Source organism: Monodelphis domestica, chromosome 3 (genome assembly GCF_027887165.1).
Source record: "Monodelphis domestica isolate mMonDom1 chromosome 3, mMonDom1.pri, whole genome shotgun sequence".
Taxonomy (NCBI): domain Eukaryota; kingdom Metazoa; phylum Chordata; class Mammalia; order Didelphimorphia; family Didelphidae; genus Monodelphis; species Monodelphis domestica.
In genome coordinates this window covers 492,886,886-492,903,083 of record NC_077229.1, presented here as the reverse complement: position 1 = coordinate 492,903,083, position 16,198 = coordinate 492,886,886, and the positions used below count along the sequence as shown (strand labels likewise).

The window sequence follows — 16,198 nt, the reverse complement described above, 5'->3', positions numbered from 1 at the left end:
TAATTTTAATTTTGTTCCTTTTATTTTTTGGCTTGTATTAGTAACAATTAATTAACCAAGATTAATTGTTATTCATTGTTCTGACCAGAAGTTTGATGAATTCCAATGAGTAATAATGAATCATTAAAAACTGGGAATTTCCAATGATCTGCTATTAATTTTTAAACACATTGCTTCATTATTTTATAAACATATATGGTTGAAATAACTTGATAAGATTTTAGAACCTCTATTCCTAGGTGAAACTTTCAGTGAATCCTTTGCAAAATTCTTTCTAGTTAATATGAAAACACCTGATATATTTTCATTTAGAAAATCCTGGGGTTTAAAAAAACAACCTAGGATGTTTACTTAATTTTATTATGATTTATGCATCCATCTTAGGTGTTCCTAGCCAGCAAGATGCTAATTCTTTAAATGGTCAGACATTTACTATTTTCTGGCCCTTAACTACCCCAAGCAATCATATTTGATGCCCCTTAATTAGAACACCTTTTTTTCTTTCCAGGTTCTTTTCCACCTCAGCAATCGAGACAATACATTTGCTTACCATGCTGCTCTCCTAAGTGTTCTTTTGCATGTAAATTAATCTTGATTCAGTTTACACTGTCATGCTGAGTGGTACAAATTGCCTATAACAATAAAACAGCATGAGTTAAAAATAAAGGAGGGGGGGTAGGAAGGCAGATTGAATGTGTGCCTTACTTGATAGGATGTTACTTTGCTTTATGCCAATACATTAGCTGACGATAATGAATCTTCTGTTCTGAAAAGCATGGTTTAGTTGATTTTTTTAATTTTACTTCAATGGAGCAGTACCTTGTCTTTTATAGAACAAGTTAGACAAACCATTAATGACAAGAGTGTTAAGGTTAAATATGAAGCAATGCTTTCACCTCTCTGAGTGCTATCCATCTTTCCATTTACAGGAGCTTGACAAAAGTACTGGCTTTGTACAACATTTCCTTTAATTACATGCTGCGGGAAACAGGCTTTTAACATAAACATAGTTGCATTCATTTATTCAGCAGTCGCTCTTCAATAGAGCTTAATGGAGAAGGTTTAAATCCTAAATGAGTACACACATCTCTCAGCAGTGTTATGGCAGCCACTGTGCTTGGCTTAAAAGCAACGTCTGACTGCTTGTGTAGATTTTAAAGCTTTTGCCTAATATTGAAGTTAAACAGTCGAAGATAGAACATACCGTGCTCGGAGTTTGGGTAACGGTTTAAAGCTTCTCTTTGCTCGGAGCGGGACAGTCATATTTGCTGTTTTGCTGCTTAAACTGGGTCATAATGGTGACCTTTGGTACCTTCCTCTTTGTTTCAACATATGTTTAACACAGATCAAACACTTAAATCATGAAAAGACAGAGCTTTTACAAAAAGGTACTTAAAATCAAAATGTTTTCATTTCCTGGAACCTTATAAATGACTTTCCCAAAGTTTTGACTTGTATGCAGTATTAAGTATGAGCCACATGTCAAAATATGACACCTGGGTTTCAATTTTAACCTAGGTCCTAAATTGTGGTGTTTCTAGCAAGTATTTTTGTATTATGTTGTGTTTGTTCATGAAATATTTTGATGTGGAAGTTTTCCAAATTTGGTGGCATGCCTAGTGCTAACCTCATTTCCTTTTATTCAGGATTCCAGTTAACTTAGTTGCCTTTTTAAAATAAAATTTAAAAAATATTGCATGTTTCTTTAGCAGCTGAGATGCTCTTTCTTTTATTGTCTCCTCGTGGTTTTTGCCCTAGATTTGTGGTTGAAGTTGTAATTGTTTAATTATAGTGAAATGCTGTCATCAGGTCTAATTTGTCTGAATGTACCTTTTTTACAAACCAGGTGGTAACTGAGTGAATCACTGATAAGGTAACTTTGATCATTCTGAGTTCATGAGGACAAATAGTCCTTAGATAATGGCTGCTCATAATTCCAGAATCCACTATGATTTGCCCTCAGCTAACATGTCTCAATAAAATATGTTTGAATGAATATTTATAAGCTAAAAAGGAAAAAGCTTGTTTATGTAGTCTCAAATTAATTGATTATTTTTTAAGGGACCTGAAATTGAGATTTCATCTTTGTATTTCTGCCTTTTTATCCTTTAGTGCTCAAGCAAATCCATTAAGGTGGGAAAATTGCTTTGACTGCATCAGGAAATAATATTTCCACACATTTTTCCCTGTGATGGGAATATATAATTATTTAGAAATAGTTGCGGTTCATTTTTTAATTATTAGAAATTTAACTTATAGCATATGTTCTGAGGGATTACTTTGTTAATAAAAGTGACTCCTTAAAAATGCTGTCTGGGAGGCATTGGTTTTTCAGATGTGGTTTGCATAAAGATATGAGCTTATAACACATTCTCCTTTTACTATTACAGGATTGCTGACAGGAATGAATGAAACATCAGCTACAATCATTGCTTCGCCACAGAATCCTACACCCCCTATGATACTTGAGAAGATTGTAAATGTTGCCAACCTAGGTATAGTCCCTTCTGGACAGGATAACATACATAGGTAATTTTTTCATTAGCAAACAATGCTAAAAATACATGAATGTACATAAATATAAGATCCTTGATTCATATTTGTCTTTCAAAAATTCTATTCCCCAAGTAGAGTTGTATGCCTTTTCTATGGGGGTAGCAGTGTATGACTGAGTCTGGAATATAACAGACATCACAAAAATGTAGTATTTGTAGCTGTTCACAAAAGGCATGGGCAGCCTTAAGAGCAGATATTGGGGGTGGGGGTAGCTGAGTGGCTCAGGGGAGTGAGAGCCAGGCCTAGAGATGGAAGGTCCTGGGTTCAAATGTAGCTTTGTGACCCTGGGCAAGTCACTTAATCCCCCTTGCCTAACCCTTACCACTCTTCTGCCTTGGAACCAATATGCAAGGTTTAAAAAAAAAAAAGGGGAACAAATTTGAGGACTGCCCCTCAGGAAAGGTCTCTAAAAAGGACTGAATAACCCCAGTCCCCAATATATTATAGAGGTGGTTCTAGATGAGGTACCAGTTGGACTAGCTAATCCCTGAACTCCCTTCTTATCCTGATTTTCTGTGATTCTTTGAGTTTGGATTAATAGTTTATAGAATAACTGACCCAGCACCCACACACATCCTCAGTGCAATGCTGTTGGACCTGAAAGAAGTGGACGGTGTCTTCCCCCTCCATCATGATAAAGCCTTATGTTTTAGTCAAAAGAAAACCCCAAATGGGGTCACAATGAGTTGGATGTGACTGAAACGACTGAACATTTTATAGGACTTGGAGTTTGTGAAACGCTATTAAATCATTATCCGTTTGATGGTAAGATAGATCAAGTAATATTAATTTTACAGATGAGAGAAGTGAGGCCCAAAAAGGTTAAATGATCTGCCCACCATTACACTGTATGGAGGGCAGCTGGGTGTCTCAGTGGATAGAGCTCCAGGCCTGGAAACAGGAGGTCCTGGGTTCAAATCTGGCCTCAGACACTTCCTTGCTGTGTGACCCTGGGCAAGTCACTTAACCGCCATTGCCTAGCCCTTACCACTCTCTGCCTTAGGACCAATACTGTGTGTTGGTTCTAAGATGAAAAATAAGGGTTTAAAAAAAATGTTAAAAAAAACACAAATCTTCTGACTCCTGGTAAACTACGCAATACTTCCTCTCTGTTACATCTGAACAGAGGTGGCATTGAGAGTCCGTTCAATTTTGGAAGGCCTTGGAACTGGGCTTATCATACATAAGGAAAGAGGAGATGCTCCTTCTAGGGCAAGTTCAAAGACAAAGCCCAACATGCGAAGACTTAAAAACTCTAAAAGGAGTCATCCCAACGACTTGGGATCGGTATTGTGTCCTGGAAAGAACTGGGCCCAGCGCTTGTTGCTGCGAGTGCCTCATGGGCCTCCTTTCTCCTCTGGAAGTTCACTGTCCGGGTCGGGAGGCTGACCGCTCTGCCCCTGGCTAGAATAGCCACTGGACGTGCCGGGTTCAGACAGAGAAGGAGGTGGTGCGATTCCCCCACTGTAGAGAGAAGAAGCAGGCCGTGTGGCCAAATAAGAAGCACCTCAGCCTGACTGCAGACAACCGGACTTGGCTCCCTGGGCCGTGGCAGGCGAGCCATTCCATTCCTTGGGACTGTTCCAGCCTCTCTAAGAAGGTTGCTCTGGAGGAGCTCCGATTCCAGTAAGCCGTGGCCGTGGGCAGCTCTTTGAGCTCTTCTGAGTCTTCGTTTCCTCTTCTATCCAGTGAAGTCACCTACTGGATTGTGAAATGAGAGGAGAACGCAGCGGAAGTTGGAAGGGCCATCCCGCTCAAAAAGCAATCTTATCAGCACAGTTATAGTTATATATACAGTTATAGTTATACAATCATGAGGAAAAAATAATCCTCGAGGAGCTGGAGATACGCATTTTCTTCATTTCCAGCTAGCTCCACTCTTCCAAATAGTAGAAGGAAAATGAAATAGAGAAGTCTTTTTTCACTGGTTTGAAGCAATTCCTGTTGACTCTAGCATCTGTGTCGATGTTTGATTGGTGTGTTTCTGAAAATATAAGTAATGTAAGTTGTTAGATGCCAAAGCAAGCATTGCCAGAACCCATTTTTTACTTGGTAGGTAAAAATGAAATTCCATGTTGTACTTGTACATTCTGGTCTCTGTATGTCCTGAGGTTTTCCACTGTTCGATCGCTGCTGGTCGGAGCCTGCAAAATGAGCAGTAAACGTATGGTTTACTGTGTTACAGTTTAGGAACCAAGAAAAGTGAAGGGACTGGCCCGTGATGACACAGCTTGTCAGTGGCAGAGGTGCCAGAGTCGCCCAGAGTTTCTGACTTAACCCTGTTTGGAACCTCAGTGACTTTATTGTGGTAAAGTTCAAGTAACTAAAGTCATGATGACCGTTGACTCTAATAAGAGATATGCATAGCTAACACAAAATAACGAATAATCTAGACGTCATTTATATTTGATTTTCGAATGTTCTCAGAAGCCTTTATGCTCCTATACTAAAATGCAGTCTCTGTGGACTGTTTCTTGGCTTTGCCCTGTCACCGGTGCTAGGGATGTGGCTGTTCTGGGTGCTCAGACAGAAAACCTGGGCAGACAATATGGTCAAACAGGTAGTCAAGAACTATCTGTGGATCTTAAGTTAAACTTTCTGTTCATAACCTTTGTCGTTTATTTTTAGCTTATAAAGTATATCTATTGTACTAAGATTGAAAAAGCTTCATAATGAGAAAGAATAGACTGAGAATACAGAATCCTTCATGCATTGATTCCAAGATGTTAGCATTGTTTTCTTCATAGGACTCGTATTCCTCTTTTATACCACAAGCTCTATAAGTTTAGAATAAAATGGGTACAGTGTTATTCTTAATGTCATTTTAAATTAAAATTGTTATTTACATTAATTAACGGAAACTATCCATGTGTCCTTTCGTTGAGCTGTATGAATGTTTTTAAAAATATAATACTTTGTGTTATATTTCCATATTTGACTGAGCTTATAGTTAGGAGTTTGGTTTTTTTTATTTAATCGTAAATGTTAAAATATAAATTCCTCTGAGTTTTTTTTACAGCATGCTTTCAGAATGACCTAGTAATAATTGCTATTATTATTATAGCTCTCACTTGCCAGACGAATTTCCCAGGGTTACATAACCAAATAGGTGTCTCCCTGACTTTTAAGACCAGTGTCTTATCCACCACCCCAGCATAGTTCTCTAAGATTATAAATTGAAAGCTGTAAATCAGAGAAGATAACCTCCACTAGTAGAAGGATTTTCCTTACCAGGAATTCCCAAAACCATTGAAATCACAGATTCTTCCCTGCCTCAGTAATAATTCATTTTTAGATGCCACTTTGAAGGTTTAGAAAAAGTTGTTCCAACATGACCTTATTTGATCTTCACAACACCTTTATTATATAAAGATTTTCCTAATATCGTCCTTTTACCGATGAGAAAACTGAAGATAAAGAGAGTTCAGTGATTTGCCCAGGATTACACAGCTAGTAAGTGTCTGAGGAGGCAGAATTTGAAATACCTCATAGTCACCAGCTTCCTTTATGTTAGAGCAGTAAGAGGAGTCTTTTGTAAAGGAACATTACATAACAAAGGCACTTTAACATGTAGAAATATTTAAAGACAAATTATACCACATACTCAACATGAAAATCCTATTTGTTTTTAAGGAAAATTCCTTAGCAGTTATAGTTTGACTTCTTGACACGTGCTTCGTTAATAGTAATAATAATATCCAAGTGTTGGAGGCAGGGTGGAATGACAGACCAAGAAATCCGCCTTGAGCACACGTTGACTGTGAATCTGGATGAGTCCCATAACCGTTTGGTCCGTGTGCGCCTCTCCAAAACCATACATTGCTGAGCAAATGCGGATCCGCTGGGTAGAGGACATTTCCTATCTGAAGCACCCTGTGCCCTTGAACTTGCTGGGCTAGTCTACCGTACACTCATGCACATGCATACCTAGACCCACACCCACACTCCTCTATAGACCGTCATCATAGAGTAAAATTCCTTTCCCTTGACATTGGAATGAATAGTAGTAAATACAAATACGCATTTTAGGCTCTTGCTTTTCAATTTCTTGGTGGATTTTGTATTGAGCACCAAATAAATTCTTGTTTAAAAGAGTGAGGAAATGATCCAGTTTTCCTCACTAGGAGGTAGAAAAATGTCCAGAAACGTAGTTGAAGTTTTAATTAAGATGTTGATCAAGAGTAAACATAAATAATTTAAATTCTGCAGTATCTATAGAAAATGGTCTTGCTGAAAGGAGGGGGGGAGTTAAATGTATATGTGGTCTACACTTTATTTTTAAAAGCAACAATATGTCTATACATTAAAGGATCAGATCAATTGAGAAAATTATTTTGGTTATGAAATCTGAACCTATTTAATACAGTTCTTCTCTTATGATACTTGGTTTTGCTTTTGAAAATGAGTGACAGCCTCAGAGAGTCTCAGAATATTTTGCTTTGAAAATCTGGGCTCAGATTTGCTAAATGAATACTCTGCAATTAAAATACAGTAAAGACTATTATTAATAAAAGACAATATGTTTTTGCCACGATATATACCACTCATTTATTAAAAAGGAAATCGAGAGAACATAGATTTTGAAAGATTAAGGCCTTAAAGACATAAAGACATTCTCAGCGTTTTATGCACTTATAATCTAAGACAAGCAACACTAACATGGACAAACTGACAGAAGTAACTAAAAGGCATGCAGAATACACTAATGTGTCAGAGACTAGTCATGTCTTTTAGTAGTTAATAGGAAATTAATTTTAAACTTTTATTGTTTAGGATTTTGTTTTGGGGGAGGGTGAGGGGAAAGTAGTAAGGAGTATCTTTTGAAAAGTGACTTCTGGGCCACACACCCCAAATATGTGCTTAGTATGTTTAAATTTAATTCATTTTCAGAAAAGATCTATAAATTGCTGCAGGGACTCTCCACTGGTGAATCCATCAGGGCTGAGATGAGGAAAGAACTGAGATTTCAGAAAATTAGAAATCTCTTTATTGCTTTTTTCAACTTCCTTTTCATCCTGCCTCTTACCCAAGTTGCCAATTAGTAGCCAAGTGAACTGGTTAGAGTTTCATCATTTATTTACTTTATTCATTCTTTGGGAAAGGTGTTAATGAGCATGAAGTAACCAAAAGCAGCAAAATAATTTTCAGACTAGATAATCAGATCTTGAAAAATAAAAACAAAGGATCACTACGACATTTATAGGATATTTTTCTCCCATATTCATATATTGCTTTTGTAGGTGACAGGTTAGGGATTGCAATAGATAAAAACTGTTTCAGCTTTTTCTCCATAATAGCTAAGTGCTCAAACAAGATAGTACATTATTGGTAATTAGAGCAGTGCATTATGGTTTTGCCTTTTTTTTTTTAATCCATACCTTCTGTCTTGGAATCAATACTGTCACAATACTATGACAGAAGAGCAGTAAGGGCTAGGCAATAGGGGTTCAGTGGCTTGCCCAGGGGCACACAACAAGGAAGTGTCTGAGGTCAGATTTAAACCCCGGACTGCCTGGAGCTCCATGACTTTGTCTTTCCATCGTTTGATTTAAAATAATCCACAGATCTAATTAACAAAAAATTTCAGTCTGCGAGTTGTCTAAAACCCACACGTGTGGTTCACAACACTGCTGAGATTAAAATGTGATTGGGAAATGCAGAACAAAATTCAGGATGCAGAACTCCACAGATGATGTGAGTGTTGTCTTCTCAGGCGGTCTGCTCCCAGGGATCCGACGTCAGGCCCAGTGGCTCCTGCGCAGCGCTGGCCTCACCCAGGCCGTCTCACCTGGCCATTCAGAAGCACTGCGCGCTGTTGCCGCTGCCGCTGCCCAGGAAAAGATGCTCTTGTTCCTTCACCATCAGCGCACTATCCCTTTTCTTAAGAACATGCTTCTTGGAAAAACAGTTGGAGTAGGAATGCACGTGACAATACGGGATTTTTCACTTGTTTATCTGGGCACATAGCTGGGGGCTTCGGTTTTATAAGATTACTTACAAAAATAAATAATATGGAATATGTGTATAACCCAGAAAAAATAATTAATTGGAAAAATTTTAAAGATAGGCTTCTTGGTGGCTCTGTGGATTAAGAGCCAGGCCCAGGGGCAGGAGGCCTTGGGTTCAAATCTAGACTTCCTTGCTGTGTGACCCCAGGCATTGCCTAACTCTTACTGTTGCAATACATGGTATTGTTTCTAAGGCAGATGGTTGTTGTTTTCTAATATGTTTCTTGAGTGAAGGCTGCCCTGATTTCATGGTGATTCTTAGTTTATTCAATTGGGCTACAAAGAACTTTCTTTGCTTTTAATCAATGCTTTGTACTCCTTTTATACTCTTGATTTGGTCTTATTCTCCCTCTCCTTTGTTAATTGTAAAGATATTTGTTGTATTTGTGAAATAGAAGCAGTATTCTTAAATTTGTGGGTAACTATAATGTTAGTGGTCATTACTAGGGAAAAGCCAAGTTCTGGAAATGGCACATGGCAACATGCAGTCCAACTTTTTACATTTAAAAACATGTAAATTATTTTTAATTATAATTTATAATTATAAAAAACAATAAATTATTTACACATTTAAAAAAACATTTTAGTTTTTCCCCCTGATTTAGATAAGCAAGTGACAGTGACCTTTGGTCAGGTAGTATTAAAATGAGCTTGGTTCATCTCTATCCCGGCAACTCATAGCCATTGATTGCCATAAAATGCCTTCTTCGTTGGTCATTATTAAGTGAACTTCCCCAAATACAATATTTAATCATTATCTTACAAGAACCATATCATGCAACTCAGTGGATTGTTTTGCTAACCCAGTCCCAATTAACCCAGGATTCTGTATAATTGAATAAGTCTCATACCTTTTGAAGGTATAAAAACCTCAATGTTATTTTAAGTAGCCCTTATATATACATATATATATATATATATATATATATTTTTTTTTGTCTGTCACTAATATTTGGTGTCTTGGGATCCTAACTCCTGTGAGTTCTGGCCCTAGGCTTATTTCATCTTCCAGGAAACTTCTTAATTTTTGGAGTTGTATATGCAGGTAGCAGTCTCTCCTCCCCCCCCCCCCCCAAATTTGATTGATTTTGATTCTGAAATAAGATTAAAGGTTTGTGGAACTTGTTTAGACTTGAAGTTAATCAAAATAGATGGTTCTTTCACAAAGTGGTTGTTGTCCACTAGAGGACAGCACTGCTTTTGTATCTGACTGCTTTGAACTACTATATAAATATATTTATATATATATATATATTTCTCTGCATCTTTTTCTTTGAAAAATCAAGCAGGGACCTCATGGTTAATTGTTAACTCAAGTATTATTGGATATTTGCAAAGCTTGGCAAATGAGAAAGATGACTTTAAAATTAAAACATTCTTAATTTCATCATTTGTTAGGCATATTATTCTATGACTACAGAAATTTATGAATAGGACTAATTTCTGTTAAAATAACAGAAAGTGTATAATCTTATTGCTTTTTTTCCTGTTTTATTTATTACTTTTTAAAGAAAAAGAATCTAAGAAGTGATAGTGGCTTAAGAATTATGGTTTAAAGTATTGGTAAAGATAGGTTTTAGTTCTCTTATTTTTAAATCTCTTTCCTTCACCCCACCTCACCCAAAGTTTTTTTTTTCTTCCCCACTCTCTGAGTTTGGGAAATAAACTGAGTTTACTACATGAAATAAAGAGAATATGTCACTGAATATAAATTAGTTGGCTTAGCATATAAAATATATTTTATATCTCAGAAAGCCAGAACTAGATAGTGATAGATTATTTTTGTCTCTCATAGCATTACATCTTGATTTTGAAGAATTAATTTTGGAAATTATAATGGAAAGATATTGAAATATTTGATTTACATTTAAAACTTTTATCTCAGTATTAATTTAGCACACTGGGATTGTTTTTAAAACTGCAAGTTTATGCCCAACTTTTTAAAATGTATAAATTGTTCTCCATGTTCAAAATATTTTGTGGATTGCTGCCATGCTATGCTAAATCAAATTAACACCGTATTAACAATTTTTAAACTTTTGTTTCATTTCATGAAATGCTTTTTGAAAGAGTGTCCCTAACAATTCACTCTGGTATTTGCAAGTAGAAAGCAAAACCAAACCAGGATTTCTTACATACACGCATTGTGCAACTTCATTACACATTTGTCAACTTTGGACTAATTATTTTTGTACAGCGAGGGCAGGGCATTGCATCTTGTGATCGTCTTTCTTACTAATAGGATTCTGTCTGCTTCAGCAGGCAGTAATTGAAGGCTTCATGTACAGGGTAGGAAAAAAAAAAGTTTTAGCCTGAGTGGGCCATTGTCACAGCTTCTGGTAACCAGTAGAACAGAAAACAGGAGAAAATTGGACTCAGAATAGAAAAATCAGAGACCAGGAAGGCTACCCAAGAGAAGAAAAAGCATGTCTTAGAGCTGTTTGCATTAACTCTAGCAAATCTTATTCTGTGTTTTTGTTTTTGTTTTTTGCCCTGTTTCTGAATACCCTGGAAAATTCATTCAGCTTTTGAGATATATCATTTTAAAGATTTTTTCATATAATAATTTTAACATTGAGATACAAGATTATTTTATTCATTCAAATTAAGGCGACTTGATAGCTTCTCACAAATCCAGAAAAAAAAATACATTTTAAATGCATTAAGGAATGTGTTTAAGATACTTTCAATATCTCATGTGTTGATGTTTGACTGGTTTTAGTCACCCTAATTATTAGGTTCAAATAGAAGAACTTTTTGGGAAATTGGAACAGATGTTATTTGGAGTCTATCAACCAACTTTTCTTTTGTTTTTAAAACTTACTAGTGTTTTCTATTCTTCTCCAAAGCATTCAGTAAGGGCCAGCAACTTAATATCCCATGTGTATGGACATCCATCTGGTAAAAAGAGGTACCAGTTGACTCTCGCTGCTGACTACTTGCATTATCTTGGATCAGTCAGACCCCTTCCAGTCCTATTTTTCATCTCTATCATATAAGAGTGGCTGGAATGTTCTCCAAGGTCTCTTCAATCGAAAACCTGGTTTTCATTGAATAATATTGAGCCACCAGGACTTGATAGGGAATGAACTGAAAAATTGTGAAAAATATCTCTTAATAAGATAGGACACCCCCATCTTAAGTAGACAATGCATTTTTAACTGTCAGCCCACTTATTTGTTCTCATTTACTGTTACTATTTTTTGAAGTTGGTCGGTCTCCTCGTAGGTCCTCCCTGTGTCACAAGAATTTCATTACAAAAGCGTTCCACATCCACTGAGAGCCCACTTGGAAAGGCTTGTAGTTTTCTTTATATAAAGAAATGAAGAAGTTAGTACAGAATTTCGATAAGAAAAGAGTCAGATCAAGGGCTGGAAATGTGTTAGTATCTGTTACAAAGAAAACCTCCCCAGAAAAGTTTTTGAAGAGTGTGACAAGTAACCAAAGAAGAAAATCAGTTTGTGTGGCTTAAAGACAAAGTGCATATTCAATAAACATTAGAAGCAACATAACATTGACCCACCATGGAGTCAAACACCTATGGGGGAAAATCACAGCACGATGTAGGTTTGAAGTCAGGTAAAACTTCAACGCTTTAATGATGTCATCTGTTACTTTCTGTAGCTGTGAAATTGGCTCCAGTGGTCTTCCTAATCATTAATGTTGCATCTAAACAATAGCTACTTTATCTTGTATGGACTTATTTAGAAATACTTCTAAAACGATGACCTTGTGAGAGCAGGTTGGGACTGTGGATTGTCTTGTGGTTCCCTGACATATTAAGTTGGGGGAGGGGTGCTGGGATACACATTTGCTTTCTACAATCCAAAACAAACCACACTATGATCACACCATGTTCCAATTAAATACATCTTTTTTGAACTGTGAAATGAGAATGTCAGAACATCTGATCTTCTGCTCTTTAAAGCAGCGCTTCCAACACTGGTGCCCACCAGAACACAGAGACCTTGTTAAAATCGCAGTTGCTTTTATAGTAGCTAATAACTCTCTTGCCGGAATGATTTGTTTAGCGTGTTTCCACCGCAGTACCAATACATACCTTCTTTCTTTCACGTCTTTATTCTGAGAACTTGGTGGTAATGGGATTTAAGGAACACGTACAAGAAACTAATTCTAATCTGCATAAACAGACTGACATGAAAATTGACACATGTCTGATGAATGTTGCAATATCATAGCATTGGCTCTCTACCACTTTAGGTTTTTAATAGAAAAGAAGTAAAAACATGCCTTGGGGCTATCCAGCACTAAAACCGAAAACTACAGGGCTTTTGTGTTCCTATTCAGACATAATCTGTTTCTCTGTGGTCCCATGACACAAGTGTTAAGTAAATACAGGGACTAATAAGACTATTGTTTACATAATTATCAACCTGTCAGAATCAACTGGAGAAATAAGAGGCTTCATGTTATAGATGGAATGACCAAGATTATAGACCAAAGTAGCTGTAATAAACAAGAGGCTCAAGTGATTAACCAGCCTCTGATAAACTGAGGTGGCACAAATGAGATTTTCCTGGGAGGCAGACTGAAGAAATGCTTAGGCCTGTGACAAGCCTCATGTAAGAAAGGTTATTTAAGAGCCATAGACCCTCAGATCAGAAACGGAGCCCACCTTACCAAGTATCTTGAGACTAAAGCAAGTTGGTGTGGATTAGAGCTATTGTGTGTGTGTATACATACACACACACACATTTCTACCCTTCAGCGGATAACTTCAAGAGTTACTTTTCTTTGTAGGAAAAACTTTTTGTCCTTTACAAATACTCAGCATGTTTTAGTATATAAGGAAATGTTTTCAATTCATAGATCAGATAAATGGTTATGGGTTGTCATTGTTTCTCCTCACCTTGTCAATAGCCCATTATTAACTGGCATTTAAAAACATTTAAATTTAAACGTGTCGATAATGTTTTAGTTGTGCAAAGTCAGCACATTTGTTTTCCTTTTGATGCATTACTCTAATTATTGTTGGGAAACTGTTTTTCACGTTTATATTTAGGGCCAAAAATGACCTGTTTGCATTTCCCCCAAAATGAATGTCATGTATTATGAGATTTTGATGTGATTTTTAAAAAAGCAAAAAAGAAATTACTTCTCATTTAAAGAGAATCTGCTTCCTGCTTAAGTGGCTAATATTTTAATTAAGTCTGGAGTGAAGTTTTTTTGAGTGTCTCCTGATAAACTCCCTCTTTTATGTTGATGGTAATTAAACAGATCCCTGAGGACCCTGTAGGCACTGTGCAAGGCCCATGCTAATTGTCAGACATGAGACACTGACCAGTTGGTTTGCTCCTGAATAGCCCACAGCGTGCTGTCAGCCCAGCAGTTTTATTTTTATGTATTGTGAGCTGTTGTCAGGGCTAACTGGGTCCTATTGTGACTGAAGATGTTGCGCAAATTGAGGCAGATGGCTCTGATTCAGACACGTGTCATTCAGAAAGGGGAAAGGGGATTGGCCCTGAAAAGTGGGGTCACAGCAGGTCACAGACCTGCTCTACACTTGTTAGTGTTGTCAAAAGCTCATGTGCAGCAACTTTGTTGTGCTCTAGTTTGTGTGTGCCCCCCCCCCCCAGAAAAGTCTGGTTCATTCCTTGTGGGACACAGAGGACTAGGTGGTGGCCGTCCCTTCGGTCCTGTCTCTGGGGCTTGGCTGTGCACGCAGAATGAATTAGCAGGATTGACAGAAGTTCATTGTGTTTAAAATGGCTTTTCAATCAATTGCAGTGCTTAAAAGGCTAGTTTTGCTTTTAATTCCATGTAATTAGTAGATTCTTCATGTCTTGGAATGTAGAAATAGAGTGTTAGACCTTAAGTTTCCTCTCCTATCCAGAAGGGAAAAAGGGATGATCTAACGTTCTGAAGGTACAACAAAGGGAAGGGCTTCATTGGTTGGTTACATTTGATTTCATTTTGAATTTTCATTGCTAGAGATTGAATCTGACTCTTTCAACTTGACTAGACTGGTGCAAATATGAATATTTTCAAAGGCAACATTTTCAATGTATGTTGAAGAAATAGATTTTTTCCTCCTCTACGTACCCTCCAACTTCTTACGTAAACAGTTTTCATTTCAAAGACTTGGCCCTTAGGATTTGAACTCTTGGGAAAGATGTTTTGTGGACAGAAAATAACATTAATAAGCAAGAAAAATAATTGTGCGTTTTAAGTGATTATATCTAAGGCAATGTATTAAATAGAAAATGAAGTCATATACTTTAAAATGTGGGGGGTGGCTCTCAACATGCAGATTCACATTTAAATGTCAAAATTAAAGAGTCTTTGTTTTTGTGTGCACTTGACAAATTAAAATTGCAGGCTTTGGGGTCAGACTCCAGTTTATCATGTTTCTGAAGAATACTTTGGTTTGGGCTTTCTGGCAGTAGGGATCCTGTTCTAGATTTTTTTCATTTGAGGGGGGAAAAAAGTTCTGTTAAACTCATTTGACTCTAGTAGCAATGTGCCGTCTTCTTTCTTCCCCCTCATCATGAAGATCTCTTCACTTTTTTTCCTCCAGATTTGCAGCTAAAACTGTGCACAGTGGGTCACTGATGCTAGTCACAGTGGAGCTGAAGGAAGGCTCTACAGCACAGCTCATCATAAACACTGAGAAAACTGTGATTGGTTCTATACTGCTGCGGGAGCTGAAGCCTGTCCTGTCCCAGGGGTAACCTGCTTACATCTGGACCTCAGAATCTGGCACACAACAAAAGTGCCTGGCATCCACTACTGCTGCCTTTCATTTATAATAATAGCCCTTCCATCTGGCATTGGGGGAAGAATACACTCTTGACATTCTTGTCTCCTGCTTTAGAATGCTAGTGTGGATCTATCATGTGTGCACTACTTGCCCCCTTTTTTTATTCGGTTTGCTAACCAAAGAACATATATTTTACTGTCAGTTATCTAAACTCTTGAATCTCCGTGTGCCATATATTCTCCCCTGACACTTCTACCCTTTTCCCCAGACTTTTTCTAGTCCTGCTGGATAAATGTTGAATTAATTAATGTTCATTTGAAATCAGTTTGCCTTTTACCAATAAGCAAAAATTCTAAGAGTGAGAATCTAGCTGACCTCCCAGCTAGGATAAGATAGTGAAGATGTCTGGAATGAAGTGAGAGAACAATGTGGAATATTGCGAAATGCCATTGTTCAGTGACTCCATGTGTTGTAATCATTTTCTGACTACTGTCATCAGATTTTCTGAATGATAACGAATAAAGAAAATAGCATATAAATAGTGTCTCGGCTTTTTCCCTGATAACCAGTCACCACCTATTTTGGAGTCCATTAATTCTATGTATTTGATTAAAGGCGGGGGGGGGGGGGGGGGGGGGGGAGGCACTAGGATTTTGTTAGTAAAAGAAAACCTTTTCCAACCTTGGGCCCATGTCAGAAAGAAAATCATTGATAGATATTTTTTCAAAAACTTTTATATGGCTGACTAAAAATGACAGTTTCTGAGATTTGATTACAAGGCCTGTTGTTTCTGCTGAAGAAACCCTTTAAATGGCATTTTAGATTGTTATGCTGCTCTTAGATGGCCCAGTAGGCCCAACTTTGGAGAACTGAAATTCTTTCCTGCAGAGCTTATGGAAAAGTAATTTGTCTG

The 16,198-nt window shown here is 37.2% G+C and overlaps 1 protein-coding gene across 5 annotated transcripts in view; it reads left to right on the top strand.

The window, feature by feature from the left end:
* Nucleotides 1-15,824, top strand: part of AP3B1 (adaptor related protein complex 3 subunit beta 1) — a 359,745-nt gene extending 343,921 nt beyond the window's left edge. For all 5 annotated transcript variants that reach the window (XM_001367618.4, XM_007486440.3, XM_056824793.1 and 2 more), the window contains 2 exons: nt 2,391-2,529; nt 15,103-15,824. In XM_001367618.4, coding sequence (XP_001367655.1) covers nt 2,391-2,529; nt 15,103-15,256 — 293 coding nt within the window. In that variant the 3' untranslated portion in view covers nt 15,257-15,824. The remainder of the gene's footprint in view (nt 1-2,390; nt 2,530-15,102) is intronic.
* The last annotated feature ends 374 nt before the right edge of the window (nt 15,825-16,198 follow it).